At 48.1% G+C, this 22,654-nt stretch overlaps 1 protein-coding gene across 5 annotated transcripts in view; it reads right to left on the bottom strand.

The window, feature by feature from the left end:
* Positions 1 to 22,654, bottom strand: part of Tshz2 (teashirt zinc finger homeobox 2) — a 441,921-nt gene that overhangs the window by 148,120 nt on the left and 271,147 nt on the right. For 2 of the 5 annotated variants that reach the window (XM_076930296.1, XM_034494873.2), the window contains exon 3: positions 11,445 to 11,817. The exons of 2 other annotated variants lie outside the window; for them this stretch is intronic. In XM_076930296.1, coding sequence (XP_076786411.1) covers positions 11,816 to 11,817 — 2 coding nt within the window. In that variant the 3' untranslated portion in view covers positions 11,445 to 11,815. Of the gene's footprint in view, positions 1 to 11,444; positions 11,818 to 22,407; positions 22,526 to 22,654 lie in introns of those variants that run through there. One more of the 5 variants, XR_013109036.1, reaches the window with a different exon arrangement.

The raw sequence follows: 22,654 nt of genomic DNA, 5'->3' as shown, positions 1-22,654 counted from the left end.
GGCTGCTCTGCCCCTGAAAAGAAAGTCTGAGTTTAATCTCAAGTCCACTGCAAGGCTTAAATACCATGTGAACACTTCTTGCCTCTTGTTTTATATTTGAGGAAACAGACTTTGAGACGTGGGCAGTGCTAGAATCTGGCCACACAGAATACTGGTTTTATAGGCTTTTGTATTTTTCCATGATTACTAATTAAATTATCTATCTATCTATCTATCTATCTATCTATCTATCTATCTATCTACTATCTGCGTGTGTGTGTGTGTGTGTGTGTGTGTGTGTGTGTGTGTGTGTGTGTGTGTTTGAATGACCACATTTGGGTAGTATCCTCAAAGGCCAGAAAAGGATGTGGGATCTCCTGAAGCTGGAGTTAGGGCTGAGGTGATTGTGAGCCAAGGTGCTAGGATCTGAACTTGGTTCTGTAAGAGCAACAAATACTCCTGAGAGAGGAGCTGACTCTCCAGTCCTCCTGAAGTTTCCTGTAAAGGCTCTGCTGATGGGGGGGTGGGGTGGGGAGGGAAGTTAGGGATTTCACCTGAAAGGAATTAGGCTCCTGCTTTCCAAGCTCTCCCCTTCTAGTCACGACTTTAAGATATAGAGTCATCTGTGCATGTGCTTTAACATATATGTGCATCTATATACTTACCACAGAGATACACTCATTTAACTTTCTTTAAAATACATTTCAGTTAGTAGTTTGAGAATCTCATATAACGATTTTGATCAAATTCCCCCACTTCCCCCCCTAACTTCTCCCAGATCTACCCCATTCATCTCTCTCCTAATCTAACTTTTCTATCTGCCTCTGGAAGTTTTACTACTTTCCATTTTGGGGGTGGGGACATGGTTTCTGCAACAGGGGCTCAAGTATCTCAGAATGGCCTCGTTGAACTGCGTTCCAAAGCCGTGGACCCTCCGGCGTTCACCTTCTGAGTGCTTTGGTTATAAGCACATGGTACCAAATGCTGTTTGTTGGTGACTCTGCTGGGTTAGCTGGTCTGTGAGTTCCCCTGTCTCCACCTCCCAGTTCTCCATAAAGATTACAGACTCATGCTATTGGGTCTGGATGCTACATGGCTTCTGGGGCTTTGAATTCATGTCTTCACGTAGCAAGTGTGTTACCCACAGACCCTCCCCAGCCCCTTTTCAAGCATTGTATTTGTAAATGGGGAAGCAGAGGACAAAACCAGACCCCAGTAACCAAGCTGGCACCTCCTGTATGGAACGTTCTTAAATACTGTGTCCTCCAAGATAAAAGAGGAATGTGCCAACAGAAGGCACCATGTGTGCCTTGGGAATGGCAGGCGCCCAGAATCCTTCTGCAGCTGCCGGGGCACTGGTGCCAGCGGGCTGCACTATCTTCACCTTTGCAATGGGGTGGAGACCTTGCTTTTTAAAGGGAAAGTTGAGAAATGAGAAGCAAGAGGGAGGATTACTGGGGAGTTCTCACAGAGGCTTAAAGGATGGAAGAGGAGAAGATCAAAATGACTTAAACCAGAAAGATGCTCAGAATCTCTTGGTGGACTGAAACTTTTATTGAACTGCTGAGGTTTTTTTTTCTTCTCTTAATTAAATGGCTTTTAAATGGGAATTAGCATCAGGAGTCAGGAGAGCGCCAGGGCTCCGGGCTCCGAAGAAAGGAGAGATGACGGGAACAAGAATTAGGCCCCAGATGCAGGATTCATGCCTAGCAAAAATACACTCTGAGTTTTGATTTGACTCTAATAAAATATGTGTTTATTTTATAAGCTTGTAACTTTCCGAAGCCGTTGATGTAGACAGTCTTTCTTGGTCATCCTGATCAGAGCAAGGCGGGAGGCAGGGGGAGTTGTGGAAAACGGAGCATCAAACATTGGGAGTCTATGTAGTGGAATTCACCTGGGATGAGTGACCCTCTGTGGAGACAGTCATGCAAGGCTCAGGACCTGAGTTCCACTTCTAGAATCCAGGAGGGAATGGTGAGGGTGGTGCATGCTTATCTCCACCCACGTGGGGAATGAAGGGCAGGCCTGTGGCTCGATGGCTGGCCAGCATAGGCTGCTTAGCAAGTTCCTGGCCAGGGAGAGCGCCTGTCTACAAAACAATGTGCATGGTACCTGAAAAAGATGACACCCACTGTTGAAAACCATGTATGAAATAAAGATGGCGTCTCCCCAGTTCTTACTGGCCCCAGGACCTTGGCCAAGTTATGCCAACTCTCTCAGAAGCAGCCTGACTTCCATGGGAACAGGACTTTTGAGGGCACTGGTAGGTAAAGGATGCTCGTTCTGCAGAAAGTGGTCACTGTTGACACACAGTGGAAGAGTGGGTGGCAGCCCGAGGTGGCTTCTGTGAGCTTCTTGACCCAGGGGGAAGGCAGATGGACTCCAGGAACAGCTGTGAGGGAGGTGCTTGAGGCTGCAGGATTTGGGTCTGATCCTGACCATTGGCCCAAATCCCCATCCTCTAGGATAGAATTTAAGACATAGATCATTCACATCTGTTAGGGGTCCACAGGCTTCTCAGCCCATTGTCCTTTATTTTGGTCATTGGTATCACATGAAAACTATGTATGCTTTCCTTCCAGACCGGCATCCCACAGACTTAATAATTAACCATTGCTATAAAATCACTGCATGCGAGGAGGCAAGACCCTGAACGTCCAGTGTCCAAAAGAAATCTAAGGAATCACTTAGACACAATTCCAAATCTCTCTCTTACTCCTCCTCCTCTTTTTTTTCTTGCTTAATAATGCCAACCATTTTTTTTTCTTGGCCCTTTCTCATTCTTTTTGGGAACTAAAATCAGAATATGCCAAGATTCCATCTGAAGGGCTTGGTTGGAAAGAAGAGGTTTCCTTAATGGCAGTTTGTCCATCAGGTGGACAGGTAGGAACCTTGATTCAGAAGGTGGTACCAAAAGCAAGTAGGTGTGAAAGCCACCAGCCCTGTCCTGGGTTTCAGAAGGAACTCATCAAGGCAGGGCAGAGGACTCTATTCTCTCAGTCCTGGCTTGAATCTAGGCACCATTCCTGGATCCCCAGGTTTCCTACCCAATTCTCAGTACTTATGAGTGATATTTATATCCACAATATAATAATTTTTTTCTTCATTGCATGATAGAGATTCTGTGACATGGACCATCAAAGCTTAACAGAAGATCTAATTTTGCTCTGAGTATTTGTGACAGGTGTTCCAAGGGCTGACGTGTGGACTGTGACCTTTCCTTCCTGAAGGGGACGCAGCCATGTGGCTTTCTTCATCCCTCAAGTTCACCCTCAATAAGCATCTACCATGTAGGCCAAAGGTTGGTAAAAGTTCACATAAGGGATAGATAAAAGGCATTTTATTTTTTTCTGGGCTTCTATAGTCCTCGATGCAATCCTGAGGTCTAACACTAAAGCATAAAAACAGCCATGGCATACGAAAACAAATAGCAAGGCTGGGTCTCAATAAAACTTTATTTATAAAACAGGTGGAGGGCCGGGTCTGCTGACTCCTGACTAGGACAGCACTTTGTTCAGTAAGTCAGCAGAGAACCGGTAGGAAGAGAGTACCCACACTTTGACTCTCTACGTTGGCCCAGCTGCTTTCTTCTCTAAGCAAATGTAGTCACTCGGTTCATTTTTCCACAAAGACCCAGCCTGCTATTCTTGTTTGCTCTTTCCTAGTGTCTTTGTTGTGGTTTCTATTGCTGTGATAAAACACCATGACACAAAACACCCCGGATGGGGGAGGGGCTTATTTCAGCTTACAGCTCCAAGTCTCCCGTCCCAGGGAGCCAGGGCAGGAACTCAAGGCAAGACCCTGGAGTCAGGAACCGAAGCCGAGGACCTGGAGGAGGCTTCCTTCCCATGAACTTCTCATTCTGCTTTCTTACAGCACCCAGGGCCTCCTGTCCAGGCCTGGTACTAATCACGTGATCTCAGGTCTCCAACATCAATCATCCATCAAGAAAATGACCTATATAGATTTCCTTTAGGCCGATTCTATGAGGCATCTTCTCAGTTAAGACCGCCTCTTCCCAGGTGACCCAGCTTGGGTCAAGTTGACATAAAACTAGCCCATCCACTTATGTTTCCAGAGGGACCAGATGAAGCAACAGATCTTGGAGTGTTGTGACTAAATGGAATCTGTGTTTAAGGGATTCTGTTATAATTACAGTTTTTCTTCCCCGGAATCTGTGAGCTTCTAGAGACAAGCCTGTATCTTTTAACTCTGAATTTCTGCTTTTTAAAATTTTTTTTTAGCACATTCACTTTTATATACTAGACATACTATGACTGTTTGTTAAATAAGAAGAAAGCTGAAGAACGGGGCTGTAGCTCAGGAGGAGGAGCACGTGCCCAGCATGAATAAAGCCCTGGATTGATCTCCAGACCACAGAAACTGGGTGTGGTGGTCCATGCCTATAAATAAAAACCTGGGGGTGGGGGTGGGAGGAGGACCATGAGTTCAAAGCCATCAGGGACTACACAAGACTCTGGAGTGTTGGGAATCCAACCCGGGGCTTTATGTGTGAGGTAAATACTCTACCACTGAATTTTGGTAATAGATCTTTTAATGGGTTATAAACTCATCATGAGGAACAGTGAAAGGTCAATAGCCTTTGAAGGAGACCCGGGCAGAGCAGTGGGGGAGGAGCGTCCTTCCAGACCCTGGATTAGGCACAAGCCACACCCAAACACCTGTTTTCACAGAGAGATGAGGGGTGGGAGTGGGGAGAAAAGTTAAAGCGGCCTCTCTCTGACCCTGGCAGACACACAGCAGCAAATGACCTTGCAGGTGTAACGTTTAAGAAGAGAAAAGGGGGAGGGTTGTTAGAATGGACTAGGATGCTGTGGCATGCTTGCTTTGATTTGGCATGTTAATGAGGTGAGCCAAAGGGGGCTTTTGGTAGCTGGACCTTGGTGGTCAGCCTCAGGAGGAGGAGGAAGAGGTCAAATAAGGGAACAGACCTTGGTGGTCAGCTGCTGGAATGTAACCTAATGGCAAGGCAGAGGGAGTGGGGGGTGGGGGGCAAGGCCTGCCTGAGCCAAGATTGCTCCAGATGGTCAGAGTCCCTTCAACCTTAATCTGTGCCACTGCGCTCACTAATGTAGACTCATGATGCAGAGAGATTTGAATAGTAGGGTGTACGCAGCAGGAAGAGGTAGGGACCGTGGTAAACTGGAGAACGTATACCCTATGCAAAGGGACCATTCTCTTTAGTACCAATGACTCTATGTGGCAATGTAGGACCTTCCCAAGTTTTTGAGAAATTGGAAATCTGGATATTTGAGTCCATTTCTTGGATTTTTAAATATTGGTAGCTAACTGTCAAATTAAAAAAAAAAACCAATAACCCTTGTTCTCACACGATTTTTGGAACTCTTTTGTAATCTCTGGAGGATACAAACGGAAGTCATAATTTAAAAACTTAGAAAATCCTTAGGTTTCATTGTGGCATACCCCAGCCTGAATGGATGGCCTTTTCTGCCTCTGTAAGATCTCACAACATTTCAAAAACAAAGTCCTAGAGCGTGCTATGACATCACCATTCGCTCCCAGTATTGGAAGTTGGTTTAGTCCAACTTCCTGGAGAGATCTGTTTTCCTTTTCTGTTCTTTCTGCTTTCAGTTCAGATCTTCCTCTTTGGAAGCCTTCCCTAAACTTGCTAGAAGCAGCATTGTGGGTGGGGCCAGAAAGCCATGTGACTAGGGAAGCCAGTCTGGAGCAAGAATGAGGTCAAGATGTGTCCAAACCCTGAAAATCTTGTTCCGAAATCGGCAGGTGGGGCTGCTTCCTCCTTGCTTTTGATCTCCATGTCCCAGTGCACGGGAGACTTATGGCCTTCACCTCCACCACCCTTGACGCAGTCCTGTAGCCTGGTGGTCAAATTATAGGTTAAACTTCCTCTCTACCTATAAGGACACATCCCCAAGCACATGTAAATGAAGCATTCAAAGTATCTCGGCCCCAGCCAATCATGTTCATTCACCCTGAAAACCCCACCTACTCCCTAAGCTTTATATAGCCTCTGTTGACTCCCCAGTAAAGAGAGCTGTCCCACTGAAAATGTCTCCAGAGAAGGCTATTTCTCCCACACTCATACGTATCATCAGAGATCTGGATAACACACCTACCCAGCTAAGCTTCCTTCTAGTCCAGCCCACTGTGTAACAACAGGTGCCTGGATATCCTGAGGGCAGAAGCCGCCCTGGGCCAGCATAGACTTTCCCCTGTTGTTCTTGAAGCTGCTTCTTTTGGGCTGGGTATAACCATCGCCTTCCTGAAGCAGCTCTATTGTGATTTCCACAAGACTTGACCTGTCTCATGATCTGGTCATAATAGTGATTGAACACACATGTTGAATGAGTAAGTGTGTGAATCAACTGCATTAGACTAGGTGTTGGGAGATGGTAGGCTGCTTGCAGCACCAGTGTGAGGACCCCAGCTCCCACACAAAAATTGTCTGCGTAGCTACTGCAATCTCAACACTAAGGAGGCGGATACAGGAGGAGTCTTGGAGCTTCCTGGCCAGCCAGTGAAGCTAAATCAAGGAGTGTCCCAGGTGCAGTAGGAGACCCTGTCTTTAAAAGGGTTACACACAAACCTGAATACATATACACACACGTAAATGAGTTTAGACCCATATACAAGCACCACACACTCACACAATGCACACATACACACACACAGACACACATGTACACACACATGTGCATGCACACACACATGCACGCACATGCACACGCACACATGCACACAGACAGGCAAGCATGTAAAAGATACTAAGACAACCCACTCACCAACACTGTGACCAGGACACAGATGGGAAAAGAATTTCTGTAAACAAGAATCCAAACATCAATATAAACCTCAACCTTACTGACCATCAAGTAACTTTTGACATTGGGGAACATCCAGAAATCTGTCTAAATCCAGTTTTTTTTACATGATGTCTGAGACTCAGCACTTGCTAAGATCAGCCTCCTGGCAATGGCTGTATAGATTTTTTTATGATGCCCACAAATTAGTGGGGACATTGACAAGTGTAAACCGCTCTGACGGATGATGGGAGGAGGCCTGACATAGTTTCACAGAACTGAAAGCTTTCCTATTTCGAGATATTCATAGAGGGGGAAAAACAAGGAGTCATTAAAAACGCTAAAGGTTCAGCACGAGCCAATCAGCTTAAGCAGGAAAACGTTGATGTCAGAAGGACTTGTATTCTCATGTATCATGGACTTTACTGTGGTCAAATTGTTAGGTAGCTGGTGAGATATTAGCTTGAAGATCCCTAAGAAGTGCCCCTCACCCCATCATCAATACCATGTAAAACTGGAAACTGAAACCAGAGGACGTTGACCACTGCCAAGAGAATGAGTTCAGAGTGTATCGGTGGCCCTGGGTGGGACACAGGATGTTCTGAACTGCCTGAAAGGTCGTATGATAACTATTAAGCTGGAGAGCTTCTGATTAAAGATACACACACCACCATCCTCTCCCTTAAAAGTCCGCCCAGTTGGCCTGTCAATTACCCTGGCTGGAAAACATCCTCAGGGAAGGCTGTCTCTTCTAAACACTTTAGAAAGAGAATAAAGCCCGCCTAAAGACGTAGGCTGGCACAATGGTCCCTCCGGCTGCTGCCCACTCTCACTCCTCCAGAGTGCTCCATTTGACTCTGCAGTACAACCCTTCCTGTCTCCCGTGAACTCTTGCCGCAGAGATCACAAGGGCCATGGAGTCAGCGGGTACAGATCCTGACCCCATGGTCAACATAGGAACGTAGAAATCCTTCCGGAAGCAGAAGAAATCTACAACGCTGGCATCCTAAACACAGTAGCTCTTTAGTGCATCCTAAGACATCTTTCCCTGCCAGTCTCCCAACCTTTCAGACACAAAGCATGATATTTCTCTTCTGGGGAAACGCAGACAGAGACAGGACTTTTAGATTTCCAGGGCAAGGGATGGAGGGGGAAGAACAGAATCGCCATGATGGGGGAGCAGAGAGATCAGACTTAAGGTCCCGCTGACATGTTAGCATCAGGGTAAGTGGCCACAAGGGCCAGTCCTCTGGGTCTGCAAAGATAAAATATAGATTTAAAAGGTGTTAACAAGGATTACTAGAGGGGAATGTGTATGCTAGCCATGGGAAGGTTCAGGAAGTGACTAGCCATTGAGCTAATAATTTTAATATTAAAATAAACTCTGGTGGGTGGCTAAAAGCTTGACCCTCCAAAAGCTCAGTGTGGATTAACAATTCACTGCTACACCCTGGATTTCCTGGCAGTTGTGAGCTGTTCCATGTGGGTGCTGGGAATTGAACCCTGGTCCTCTGAAAGTGCAGCAAATGCCAAATCTTCGAGCCATTTCTCCAGACACCTCTCCCACCCACCCCCAAATCTTAAAAAGAAAACACAATAAAACAAGGTAATAGAAAGCCAATAAAACAGAATAGACTCCACAGATGAAAACCGAGTGGCCCCTCTGCAGTTCTTATGTGGGTGGAGGTAGGGGCGGGGGGAGGGAGGAACGCTCTGCAAGGTGGCAGCGGTGGAGGTGGGGACACCTTGGAGACCCATTCTTAATCCTGGCGTCAGTGACTTCAGTCTCACAGATCCCTCTCCACACTTCAGCCCCGATGTCTGCCGTGATGAAGCGCTCTTCCCACGAAGCCTTGCAACAGAATATTCTTTTAATTAGTGCCTTCGTAACAATAATTCTAATCATTAGCCGGAGGCTCGCCTCACTTAGGAACAAACACAAATGGCAAGAAGTCGATGTTAATTTCAAAACACGTGTAAACAAGGAGCCAGGAAACCTGAGCACAATAACCTTTTGTCGTGATTAATGGCAAAGACCGCTGCTTCCCTCCAAGCGTGAGGCTGCCACACGATCTCACCCCTGTACACCTCCACTTACATTTTACATCACGGCAACAAATTGTTAGGCAGTAATTTAAAACGGATGCTTTGACTTTACTGGCGCTGTGATAAAATACCCCCTACAAAAGCAACGGAAGAGATGAGGGGTTTATTTTGGCTCACAGGCTCAGAGAGACCAAGGCAGTCATACTGGGGAAGGCATAATAACAAGTGCGCTATGGAGGCCTGCAACATTTCACCAGTGTCTTAGGGTTTCATTGCTGTGAAGAGACACCATGACCAAGGCAACTCTTATAAGAACAACATTTAATTGGGGCTGGCTTATAGGTTCAGAGGTTCAGTCCATTATCATTAAGGCGGGAGCATGACAGCATCCAGGCAGGCATGGTGCAGGAGGAGCTGAGGGTTCAACAACTACATCTGAAGGCAAACAGAAGAAGACTAGCATAACCCCCCCCCCCCCCCACACACACACACCCCGCAGCTAGGTGGAAGTTCTCTCAAAGCCCGCCCCCACTGTGATGCACTTCCTCTAACAAGGCCACACCTCCTATTAGTGCCCCCTGCCTCCCGGCCAAGCATATACAAATCACTGCAACTAGCAACTCAGGAAGGTAGGGCCAGGCTATAAACCCTCCAGGCCTGCCTCCAGTGATGCACTTCCTTCAACAAGAGTCCCTTCCCACACTGCACCACCAGGTGGGCACCAAGTTCAAACACCTGAGCCTGTCAAGGATGTTCACATTCAAGCTGTAACAAATTCTGTCTTCCCTAAACACCAGATGGACAGGAATTCTATCAACCTGAGTCTACAATGTCACTGAAACATAGCAGGGATTCCAGCACTCCCCCTCCCCCAATGCTTATAATTGAACACTGTTTTCAACTAAGTGCTCTAAAATAAAGCTATATCCCAACTCTTTTTTACCTTTTTTTATTTTTTTGAGACAGGGTCTTCCCAAGTAGCCCAGGCTGCCCTTGAATCTATAGTACTCCTGTCTCAACTTCCTGATTGGCTGAGATGACAGGCCTATACTACCAGATTTAGTATATTTCTGTTGGATGAATGAATAACTGGGTTCCAGAGATGCTGTGGTAGATTGTTGGTGAAGAAATGGAATTCGGCTGTTTCAGAGAATAACACACAAAGTAAAGTGGACAGAGCCATTTCCAAATATCCAAAAGAATTGTTCATTTAAAAAAAAAAAAAAAAACCTCTAAAATTTGAACCAGATCTGGCGGCTCACACCTATAATCTCGGCATTTAGGAGATGGAGGCAGACTTTCTATGAATCCAGGGCTAATCTGGAGTTCCAGTCCAGCCTGGGCTACAAAGTGAGACACTGTTTCAAACAGACAAATCAAAAGAATAGTTTGGTATTGCTTACATCTTGTTGAAAGATTAGGCACTGTAGAGATGGCTTAGCAGTTAAAAGCACGTATTGCTCTTGCAAAGGACCCAGGATAGCTTCCTAGGACCTCTTGAGTAGCTCCTAACCATCTATAATTCTACCTCTAGGGGATTCAGTGCCATCTTCTGGCCTCCACGGGTACTGCACACACATGGCACACACACACACACACACACACACACACACACACACACACACACACATATATATATATATATACACACACACACACACACACACACACACACACACACACACACACACACACAGAGGCAAACTCGTGTGCATAACATGCGAACAAATAACTCCAAAATTTAATCCATTGGTATCCTAAATCATCAGGAAATGGGTTCCTGATTGACAAGGCTTCATGAAGTCAATATGTACCATCTGTATTTAGGCTTGTGAATGAGTGGGTGCCTGTGATCAGGGTACCTCATTTGGCGTTTAACATTATTTCTTGTTTTGTGGGGGCTTCACATAATTACCCAGTTCACAATTTTGGGAAACAGTGGACGGGACAACCTCTTCACTCAGCACAGGGACATCCTAAATGTCTAGGGAATAACTGGGGCCTCTCTCACCTCTGACTCCTCTGAGTAGCACCAGGATGCAAAGCCTGAGACTGAATGGCAGTGCCAGGCCTCATGACAGACCTGGGATGCCTCTGCTCATTTCCTTCACTGCCTTTCATATCACTGAACTGAAACGATCAGGCCTGTCAAGAGCAAAGGCCCTGGATGCAAGGCCAGTGCATTAAGACACAGAATAATTGCTGGGTTCTGAGCTGCTGACATAAATCGTTTTACCAAAAAGAAGACAATAGAGTCAGTCTCTCTCTCTCTCTCTCTCTCTCTCTCTCTCTCTCTCTCTCTCTCTCTCTCTCTCTCTCTCTCCATCATTGCCAACATATAGGAACTACAGGGATGGGGGTAGGGAGGTTGTAAGAAAAAAATCCCCACTACCATCAAGCCTTGCTAATTAAAAGTAATACGTCCCCCACCCCCTTATTGGCAATTTGATAACACAAAACATTTACTTGGGGGCCACAAGGGGAAACAAACCGAGAGATAAGAAACGTTTTGTGTTCATCCAAGCACGGCTCTGTTAATACGTATTATCCCATTACGGTGCATCAACAAGAGGAGTCGGCTCACCAATGCAAGCAAGAAGCATACACTTATCATCATTTGATAACATGTTTAATGACAGATTGACGGGCGATTTGCAAATGTGAACTGGCGTCAGCTCTGCTAAGTTCAGCTTCTGCCGCCGCCTCTGCTATGCCAGCATATTTATGTGCATAATTTGATTTCTCAGCCACACTGTTAGTACATTTTTAATATTAAGCATGCACGAACAGACAGCCGAACTTAAGTTGCGCTGATGGTTGGAGTTCATTAGACTGAAAAAGATGGGCACACGTGACGGAAATGGAGGTGGCGGGCTCACACGGGAGAAACGATGCTTAGCAGGCACCGGCGCCGGATCCATCCGCAGCAGCCTGGTCCACCCGCAGCAGCCTGAGCGTTCGGTCCCGTGTTGGAGGCTGTGGAGCTCTAAGGATGGAAGAAAAAGACAGAGGATGGAGGAATCCCTCGCCCTGCACTCTGGTCAGAAACTTCACACGGAGTACAGAGGGACCACAGGGTTTGTTGCTTTCTGAAACGCCACCTCCTTTCACCCAAACCCTTCAACACTTGATTCAAATCGCCACCCAGTAGGGATGCTTGCCCGGCAGTGGACGGGAGCCATACCTGTTCATCCCTCATGAACTTGGGTCATGTTCAACTGCCGAAGGAAGCAGACCTCTACTTTCCTTCCACGAGGGGAGGCTCACTGGTGTGTTTTGGGGGCTCCAGAAAGACTGAATCCAGCCTATCAGTGAGTGCTTGTGTGACCTAGATGAACATTTTTTTTATCTCAGTCCCTGGCCACTTCCCCATCTGTAAAACCGACTTAAGAATCTTTCCCCATGATAGGGACCCAACAAGAAGATCAACAAAGTCAACTAACCTGGATCCTTGGGAGCTCCCAGAGACTGAGCTACCAACCAAAAAGCATACATAGGCTGGACTTAGGGCCCCCCCATGGTAGCAGAAGTGCAGTTTGATCTTCATGAGAGTCCCCCAACAACTGGAACGAGGGCTGTCCCTGACTCTGTTGCCTGCCAGTGAATCCTGTCCGCCTAACTGGGCTGCCTTGTGGGAGAGGCTACATCTAGTCCTAAGTGACTTGGCGTGCCAGGGTGGGTTGGTACCCAGTGGGGCCTCCTCCTTCTCAGAGGAGAAGAGGAGGGGGGTTGAGGGAGGGGCTATGTGAGGGGGGACTGAGAGGAAGGGGGCTGTGATCTGGTTATAGAGTGAATAAATAAATTAATAGAAAAAAAGAATCTCCTCCACATTAGACCTTGCTGCAGCTCCAAGAAGTTATAAAAGGGATGTCCTGAGACCTACTGTGCGCAAGATGTGAGACCTCTCATTTACCCGTGGCTCTCTCTATCTCTGTCTGTTTGTCTGTCTGTCAGTCAGTCTCTCACTCTGTCTTTCTTTGTGTCTGTCTCTCTGTATGTGTGTGTCCCTTCTTCCTTCCCTTTCTCTGTCTCTTTCTTCTCACTAGGTACTCTTCAGTAAGTCTTAGTCCCATTTTATTTAGTTTCCTAGTCGTTAGCCAGAAACACCCTATGTATACCAGGTTGTCCTTCAACTCACAGTGAGCTGACTGCCCCTGCCCCTGCCCCTGCCCCTGCCCCTGCCCCTGCCCCTGCCCCTGCCCCTGCCCCTGCCCCTGCCCCTGCCCCTGCCCCTGCCCCTGCCCCTGCCCCTGCCCCTGCCCCTGCCCCTGCCCCTGCCCCTGCCCCTGCCCCTGCCCCTGCCCCTGCCCCTGCCCCTGCCCCTGCCCCTGCCCCTGCCCCTGCCTCTGCCTCCTGAATGCTAGGATTAAAGGTGAGTACCTCCCTGCCTGTCTCTCAGTGTCTCTTAATGCTTCCTTTATTTCTGCTCCCCCTTTTTTGATATTTTAAAATTGTCTGTTTCCTGGGCCACAGGATCCCCCAGATCATATTTAAATCCAAGATTCTGAAAAGATGAGGTTGCTGACACCCCATGTGAGCTTTAGACATCGTATATGCATCTTAAATGCCCACAATCCATCCTATGAAGGCCTCTCAGGACAATTTCTGAGAAGATATTTGAATTAAAAGAGAATTCCAGCATCATTAGCTATAGGCTGGGTGGGGTGACAAATCACAGGGCTTCTGTTGGCTTTAGGGACAGTGGTCTTCAAGCTTGCTGATGGGATGGATGTGGTGTGATGTCAGGAGAGATCAAGGACACACTTACAAAGATCTTTAAAAGGTGCCTGGGACATAGTTGGTCTTCAGTAAGTCTTAGCCCCGTTTTTATTTTGCTGTGTTTTGATTTGATGAGATGTAGTCTGTCTCTGAGACCCTCTCAGGCATTACCCTTCTACACACCAGGTTGTCCAACTGTAAAACAACAGTCGGCCAATCCAATCCTGCACTTGATTTTGTGAATTAAGTTTTCCTGGGACTGGACCACACCCACTCATTTACATATAATTTACATAGCACCTGTGGCTACTTTGGCACAGCCGAGGGATGTGGTTACAACAGTTACTGCATGGCCTGCAAAGCCTCACACATTTACCGGCAGGTCTTCTGAGGACAGTCTGTCACTCCTGAATTATACAATGCTTTGGACATGTCGGACTTCCTCCTGCCTGGGAACCTTTGCATGCACTGTGACTTCTACCCAGAGCTCTGTTTCCCTAACTCTGTGGACACATTTCCATCATTCAGGATTCAGAAAGTGCTCCCGTGACCACTCCTCTAAGGTTATCTACTCCGTCTGGTCCCACGGCTATGTACTCTCAGCATTGACAGTATTGGGTTTGATTGTCACCAAACAGCCCAGCGGCTCCATCAGACCACTGGCTTTCTCCCTTGCTCACGATGCACTTCCAGAGACCGCACTGAGGAATGTGTCTGCTGACTGGGCAATGAGGAAGAAGAGAGGACAGGGCTGGAGATACATAGCTCAGGGGCAGAGCTCTTGCCTGGCACACAGAAGGTTCTAGGTTCAAGTTCGATGTCCATGCAGGAAAAAGGAGAAGGACAAATTACACAGATGTGCAATCACATTCATCACGATGCTTTCCACAGCCCAGGGCAGAGCATGGCAAACTCTGTTTATGTGATGCTGGGTGATTTGAGCCTTATTTTAAAATTCTTAATTCCAGGGTGATGGGGATGTATTTCATGCTCAAGCCTGGCATTTATTGCCTCTGGTGTTAATTTGCTTGCTCTGCCACGTGGTATCATGGAAAGTCACTCGTGGCTATCCTATATAATTTCTGATGCAAAGTGGCCGGCTTTGGGAACAGGTAATAAAACACCTTGTGACTGGGAGAGGGGGGGTGCCGAAGGAGTACGACTGTGCACATGGTTTCAATGAAGTCCTTCACGCCTCCAGGTTTTTGTGACAAGTGTAACAGGCTCTATGTCCTATGCACACAGTCTCCAAGGATCTTCACAGTAAGGCAGGAAAGGAGGGGAAGTCACATTACAGGCATGGGCCACTAAGCCTGGCTTAGCAAGCCTGCTTTAAGATCTGTACCTTGCATGCTGACTTGCTCCAGCAAGTTGCTCTTGTTGGTTTTTACTCTGTCTTTGAACCTTTCTGCCACTCTGTCCTTTGCAAAGATACATCATAGGCTTTCAGAGAGAGCCTAATGTTCTCTTCAAGTTCTGGGTGAACCAAGTCAGAGGGTTCATCCGGAACCACCGTGAGTGGGGGGGGGGGCAAACGGGGCAGACACTGAGAAACACAGGTACACAGCAGCAAGGTCCCACATTTGAGAAAGCAGAAGGTGTGTGTGTGTGTGTGTGTGTGTGTGTGTGTGTGTGTGTGTGCTGAGTCAATGGGGGGGAGTGTGCATGCCATTGAGTCTATGGTTTTCACTGAATCCAAGGGCGCCTAATCCATGACTGAGATCTTTCCTTTGATGAGACTTCACACCCATCAAGTTCCCTGAAAAACAATATGTAGCTTACAAAGCTTTACGAGTACACTCTATGTTCACTCTGCTTATCAAAATCTCTTGTGTTCACATGTTGTAGGACCACACCCGGCTTCATCAGGCAAAACAAGGGAGTTTCTCCGGTTGGCTTTCACTCTCGGTCAAATGCTATGACTGCCTGGCCCCACACTGGGCACATGCCCTGGCATTGCACAAGCTCTCATGAAAGAATGGTTATTTGTTGATTGTGCCAATCAAACATGGACCCAGTGCTTGATGGACCTATCAGAAGGCTTCCAGGAGAGACTGGGAGAGAAGAAATCCCTCTTTACCCTCTGTGGAAGCGGGGCACAGTGTTAGTCTTGTGGATCCCAGACTGAGACAGTGATGCTTAGGGTCATTGGGAAAGAAATGATTGTGAATCCACCTTATCTCGTGGAACTCGATCAGTGCCATCTTGTTACTCTCCTGACATCTGCTTATTGTTCCGATTCTGAAGTGACTAGCTGTTAATGACCCCAGACTAGAACGTATGGGCTTCCTTCCTTCTCTCTTGTCTCTCTCCATTGCTGTATTCATTTTTCTTGATGCTAAAATGCCTTTTCATGCTGCTTAAACACACACTGATGCTGGGATGGATTCATCGGCCACCTTTAGGCCTTTCTATCTCTCCTCCTCTGGTTCACCTGGCTAGTAAAACCTGCAGGTCAAAAGCCAGAACTCCAAGCCTACACTGTAATGAGAACTACTGCATCACACGTGTTGGTTCTGCCCTAGAAGTTTCAGGAATAATCCTTCTGATTTTCTTCTCATCAGGTTAACCTCACCTTTAGTAGCATGACATTAAAAAAAAAAAAACTTCTGCCTACATCTGGAGTCATTAAAGTTCCTATAGAAGACCAGGAGGTAAAGATGTTGGCAACAGCGAACCACACGGTCTCATTGGAATTATCCAACTTGCCACTGTATCATAAAAGCAGATGTAGATGGTATGCAAGGGGCTGAGGAAACAGCGAGTCCAAAGACTAATGGTTCTTTGCTGTAAGAACAAGTTGCTCTGCCTGCTTCCAGGGCCCAGGCTCTAAAGCACTACCTCCCAGATGGATATGAAGGCACACTCTGTAATCCCAGCTCAGGAAGAAAGACATGCAAGGTTCTCCTCAAGGTCAGGGCTAAGCCAGTCTACACGGCGAGTTCAAGGCCAGTCTCGCTGGGTCAGGACATTTTGCTCCTACTGCTACTGAGTCATACAACCTGGGCTGAGACTGAGCCAGCCCAATCCACATATCCCACCTCCCCGTGTTTAAAAGGCCTGCCTCCCTGCCCAGTAGCCGGAAGTCATGCTGTAGAGAATGACATGGCCCAAAGACTCTCTGCTGTCCCTACTGAGCTTCAGGACAGATCTTTCAGCCTGTGACAAACTCTCCCTTTCAAAACCAAAAACTGTCCCAGAACTGGGGAGAAGACTCAGTGGCAAGAAGCAGGTGCTGCTCTCTCGGAAGACCTGAGTTCAGCTCTCAGCTTGGGTTGGCAGCTCACAACTTGCTGTAACTCTAGCTCCAGGGGACCCAGTGCCTTTTCCTGTTGTCCTTGGGCTCCTGCATGCATGTGCACACCCCCCCACACACACATACACGTAATAGAAATAAACGGTTGCAAGAGACACAGACAAGACAGCTGCAGAGGTGGTAAACCCCTTGGCTTCATGAAAACCCGGACTCTTGGTGCTAGGCTTACAAGGTCCTCGATTAAAAATTACCCCTGCTTTCTAATCCTGCTGTTCTTCCCAGTGAAAGTCCTGTCGTCCCAGACACCATGGCGCTTCCTGGGATTTATAGGCAAGTGTTAGTGTTCAGTTATAATTTCCTATTTAAGATCTTGAAAATAGCCCGTAAGGCTCACCACGACGGCTTCTTTACCATGATATATGTAATTTGAAAATTAGCTGGAGGACAGAGGGGCTGTGCGGTTTTGATCGGGTAACCCGGTGTCTCTGAGGTCACAGCTTGATAAGGTGAGCCTGAGGAAATGCACCCAGTGCTTAAGCAAATGCTTCTCTAAGTGTCTCTGACTTGCCAGCATTCCTGGCCTCTTCCAGTTCATGCATGCTTGTCAAAGTGCAAGACCACAAATGGCGTATTTGTAGGAGGGTCTTTACCTCCATTGTTAGGGACACTCTTGGATCCTTGACATAGACCTTTCCCCTTTAAATCATGCTGTCAGAAAGCAAGCAGAACAGAAAAAAATTGTAATTTCTGGCCCAGGCCATGAGAACTTAAGTGAGCAAGACCAAGAAGAGATTGTGGGGACACTCAAGACCCAAGGCCATGTGGACTCTACATAGAAAAGGACCAAGGGGACTTTGTATTGCTCTGACATCTAGGGAACGTGTGTGTGTGTGTGTGAGTGTGTGTGTGTGTGTGTGTGTGAAGAGGGGGTTGGGACAGAGCAATCCAGCCTGCAGGGAGTAAAAGATGGGACACCTTTTTTTTTTTTTGGTCTGGTTGACTCCAAGAACTCTCGGGTGCTTGCATTTTGTCAACCCTCTGCGACCTTGTGACCTCGCCACCGTTCCCTGGCTTGCCTCGGCGTCAAACTGCTACAATTACAGATCGCTCATTTATTGACATTTGACATCCTCCTCAGCCTTGCCCGGATCCACAGAACTCTGCCGCCAAACTGAGTCATTAGGGGATATTTCAGCTGTCATGGGCATGCTGAAGAGGACATTAAATCATTCTGCAAAAAACAGCATGCGACTCCGGTTCATCTCGGGAGTAAATCTCCCCTGCTACCCCCAGTTGGGACTATTTAGTAGTTGTGTTCAAAGGATGGAGACAGACAGGAGGAAGGAGTTCAGTTAGGAGGAAAACCAGGAAGGAGCGTACACATGGGGACGCCTCCTATTTCCATCTCAGGACCCGTAAAAGGAGTGTGTTCCTTTGATCACCATGAACTTTCTGTGGGACAGAGCCTGGGAAGGCGTTACTGTGAGCTGGACTGGTTCCTGAAGATGGAGAAAGAGCTGGAATGTATTCTCATCCTCTGAAACCCCCAGGTCTTAAATTAGGAAGCCTACAGGGTTTATTCCCTCATCCACATTTCCTTAAGTTGCTGTTTCTTCACTTCCTAGACTCCTGTTGTCTTCTGCATGACCCACAACTTCTTGCTCTACTCTTCTGCTTCCCATGATCATGGCCCCTATACAATCAGTACAATCCAAGACTCTCAAGTTTCTTTGCCAGCTCCCATCATTCCTCACTGGAGTCTAGTGCATGTTTTAATCCCTCTCATCCACCCCACGCATTATCCACAGTAAATGTTAATGAAGAAGAAGGAGGAGGAGGAGCAGGAGGAGGAGCAGGAGGAGCAGGAGGAGCAGGAGGAGCAGGAGGAGCAGGAGGAGCAGGAGGAGCAGGAGGAGCAGGAGCAGCAGGAGCAGGAGGAGCAGGAGGAGGAGCAGGAGCAGGAGCAGGAGCAGGAGCAGGAGCAGGAAGAGGAGGAGGAGGAGGAGGGAGTAGGAGCAGGAGGAGGAGGAGGAGGAGGAGGAGGAGGAGGAGGAGGGAGTAGGAGCAGGAGGAGGAGGAGGAGCAGGAGGAGGAGGAGCAGGAGGAGGAGGAGGAGCAGGAGGAGGAGGAGGAGCAGGAGGAGGAGGAGGAGCAGGAGTAGGAGCAGGAGCAAGAGGAGGAGGAGGAAGAGCAGGAGGAGGAAGAGCAGGAGGAGGAGGAGCAGGAGGAGGAGGAGGAGCAGGAGTAGGAGCAGGAGCAAGAGGAGGAGGAGGAAGAGCAGGAGGAGGAAGAGCAGGAGGAGGAGGAGCAGGAGGAGGAGCAGGAGGAGGAGGAGCAGGAGGAGGAGGAGCAGGAGGAGGAGCAGGAGGAGGAGGAGCAGGAGGAGGAGCAGGAGGAGGAGGAGCAGGAGCAGGAGGAGGAGGAGGAGCAGGAGGAGGAGGAGGAGCAGGAACAGGAGGAGGAGCAGGAGCAGGAGCAGGAGCAGGAGCAGGAGCAGGAGCAGGAGCAGGAGCAGGAGCAGGAGCAGGAGCAGGAGCAGGAGCAGGAGCAGGAGCAGGAGCAGAAGCAGAAGCAGAAGCAGAAGCAGAAGCAGAAGCAGAAGCAGAAGCAGAAGCAGAAGCAGAAGAAGAAGAAGAAGAAGAAGAAGAAGAAAATTGGACCTTTGCCTGTTTAAACACCACGAGAGGTTGTCAGGGCTCAGGGGTAGAGTGGAGAATCCAGCTCTCCACGTAGCCCTGACACGTCCCATGCCCACCTGCAACCAGTGGCAATGACTGTTCTTACCTCGCCATCCAGGGAGCTCTACCCCCATCCACCATGTGCCTGACTCCTGCTCAGCTTCCTTCCCTTGCTCCTTTGGCCTGTGTTTGAAGCAGGTGCCACCATACGATCCCTCACACTGTCCTTTTCTTTCTCCTTGGCCCCTTGGTGCCCCAGAAATGGTCACTTGTATTCATGTGCCCAGTAAGTGTTAGCCATTAGTGTCATCATCTGTTGGTCCCCCGTTTGAAATGCCAGGGTTCCTTTCTTCCTTTCTCCACTTTCTCCTTTTCTTCCTCCCCTTCTCTTCTCTCTCCCTCCCTTCTTCCTTCTCTCTCCCTCTTATTCTCCCTCCCTCTGCCCTCTCCTCCATCTCTTCCTCTCTCCCTTTCTTCCCTCTTTCCTTCCCTTCCTCTCTTTCCCCCTTCTTTCCCTCCTCTTCCTTCCTTCCTTCCTCCTATTTCTCCCTCTCTCTTCTTCCTCTCTCCCTCCTCTTCCTCCATCCTTCTTTCATCTTTTCCTCCCTTCCTTTTTCCCTTCCTGCTCTGAGTTATACTTGTATCTGGCCTCAGAAGCTGTAGGCACTCCCCTCTAAGTCTGACCCAGAAAGGTATTTCTTAAGCCAGATGTGCAAACCTCATGGCAGAACATCAGTCTCTGAGACAAATAACGTACATGGTGCTCTGGAAACGTTTCTCACTTCCTCATGCTTTCCTGGACTCTGTAAAGCCCGAGGACACCCTCGCTGGACAGCTGTCACGTGCTGGACACTGCTCTAAATGTCTTACACTATTGTCTATTGATCTGTCTGTAAGAGACTGACTGTGAGCATTACTCATTTTATGCATGGGTGGTGTCGAAGGGAAATTATGCTCGTCTCCTAGGGAGACTCTCTCCTTCTTTCCTCCGTCCCTTCCAATTTTTATAGGGTAGTCTGCATTCTAGCAAATACCACGCTGAGCCAACCTGGCAGATGCCCTGCCCTGAGCTTCAGTGCCAGTGTGGAGGTCCCATGAGAGTTGGTCTGAGGTCCCGGTGAGTATCTACTACACTGCTCACCCCTAGTCCTTCAGTCACCCTCATAGAAACCGTGCTCCACTGTTGGAATGGAGGAAAAACCCCATGAGCATCTGTCACACAGCATCCAGGAGCTGTGGTCTGTCTGTGTCATCTTTCCAGACTCAGCCTTGCTTCCCATCTCCCTCTGGCTTAATACCTGCTTTGTGATAATGCAGAGCACAGGCTACCTCTTGGTGGTCTATCCTCTGTGTGGGCTGAGGATGGTCTGTAGGTGGGATCAGCCTCTGTTCATCTCTGAGGTCTCAGCTCCAGCCAAATTGAGGTCCCAGCAGACACCAAGTGCCTGGTCTCTCACGAGTTTTTGCTTGTCTTTATTTAATGGGGATCACTTAGGCAGGAGGTGGGGCTTGGCTTATCCTGTCATGACGGGGATTGGTCTTCCCGTGATTAAAATAATTAGACAGCTCTACCTACCTACATTATAGGGCTGAGGGTTAATCCTAACAACTATGAGCATGTGTGTGTGTGTGCATGTGCGCATGTGCGCATGTGCATATGTGTGTGTGTGTGCATGTACATGCATGTGCACGTGTGCGTGTGCACTCAGTAGTGCATGTGCACGTAACTCCTGGTGCATATCCTCAGACACTGTCAGTCTTATTTTTTCAGACAGTTTTCTACTGGCCTGGAACTCACCAAGTAGGCCAGCTGGGCAGACGGTTCCGAGCCTCTGCCTGTCTCTATCTGACCACTCACAGCTTTTAAAGCATGAGTTCTTGCATCTGAGCTAAGAAACTTGAGCTTCTGTCCCCAATCCCTGGTTAACAGGCTGTTAACGAAGGCACCCTGGGCACCAGATAGATGCTCTCTTGTGCAGCTGCTCTGTCCTTCGCTCTGATCTTAGTTTGTGAGAACCAGTAAGTTTGGTCTTCGTACAGCCGTATGGCAGGAGAGGCAGCTGGGAGCAGAGGGGTGACATGGCTGCATCAGGTTCTCAGGAAGCTAGCAGAGAGCCAGCCCAAGGCCCCAGTTACTCGAGTCTGTATTCGTCTCCTGTGACTTAGCTGGTCTACAGTTCCTTCCCAGGATTCTGGGGAGCAAGAATCCCACCTCCCGAGACAGCTGACAAGCCTCCCCTCCACTCCCATTTTCCATCCTCTTATGATTCAGGAATGGAAAGATACTGATTGGCTCCTCAGCTTCTAAGGCAGAGCAAAGATGATCAAAATAGGGACCCATCACCATGGTTACAGCATCCAAGAGAATCCAGTGGAAGGCAGCCATGGGGTAAAGTGAAGGCCCTGGCAAACATGTGGAAAGAAAGCATTGGCAGACAATTGGATAGGACACAATCCTCTGGTGAACCAAAATAGAATTATTTGACTGCGAAATCGAGTAACGTAGCATTGAAAATAACACAACCAGAAACACATTTTTCTTTCTCATCGATGAAAAAAATACCACATAAAACAGGGGCAGAGTGGTAGAAAGTTGTCTGTGCTGAGATCTGGGCTCTGGAGGGACCCCTCCTATTCTAGTGACTTTTGCTCTGAGAGAAACACCTCGGTCTACACCTCATACTTCCGTGTAGTAAACACCTGACGGAATTTGACTGAGATGCACCAGAAGGATGCTTGGAGAATGTTTGTAATTCTGCCATGCTTGATTCCAGCCCCTCTGTGTCCTACCTGTCTTGTCTTGCTGGTCACTGCACCTCTCTGGGGTCTGTTTCATCACCCAGAAGCTGGTGTCAGCGTTGCTATGTCCCTTACAGAGCTTAAGGGAGAAACTGAGGTTACGTACACAAGGGCTGGACCTCACCACTCATCGCTTGGCCTTTGTGAATCGAGGACTCAGCTCTGTAGATCACAGCAAACAACTCTTGTTAGTGAAGGCTATCCTGCGGGCTCCATTTGCAGGAACTGAGGACAGAGTTCTCCTAGGTATGGTGAGGGAGTGTCCATGAAAAGGAAATGCAGGTGCCTCTCTTGTGTTCCATCACACACACACACGACACACACACACACACACACACACCATACACATAGCACAGATACACAGCACACAC

Source organism: Arvicanthis niloticus, chromosome 2 (genome assembly GCF_011762505.2).
Source record: "Arvicanthis niloticus isolate mArvNil1 chromosome 2, mArvNil1.pat.X, whole genome shotgun sequence".
NCBI lineage: Eukaryota > Metazoa > Chordata > Mammalia > Rodentia > Muridae > Arvicanthis > Arvicanthis niloticus.
The sequence above is the reverse complement of the archived record's forward strand: the minus strand, read 5'-3'. Positions and strand labels throughout refer to the sequence as shown.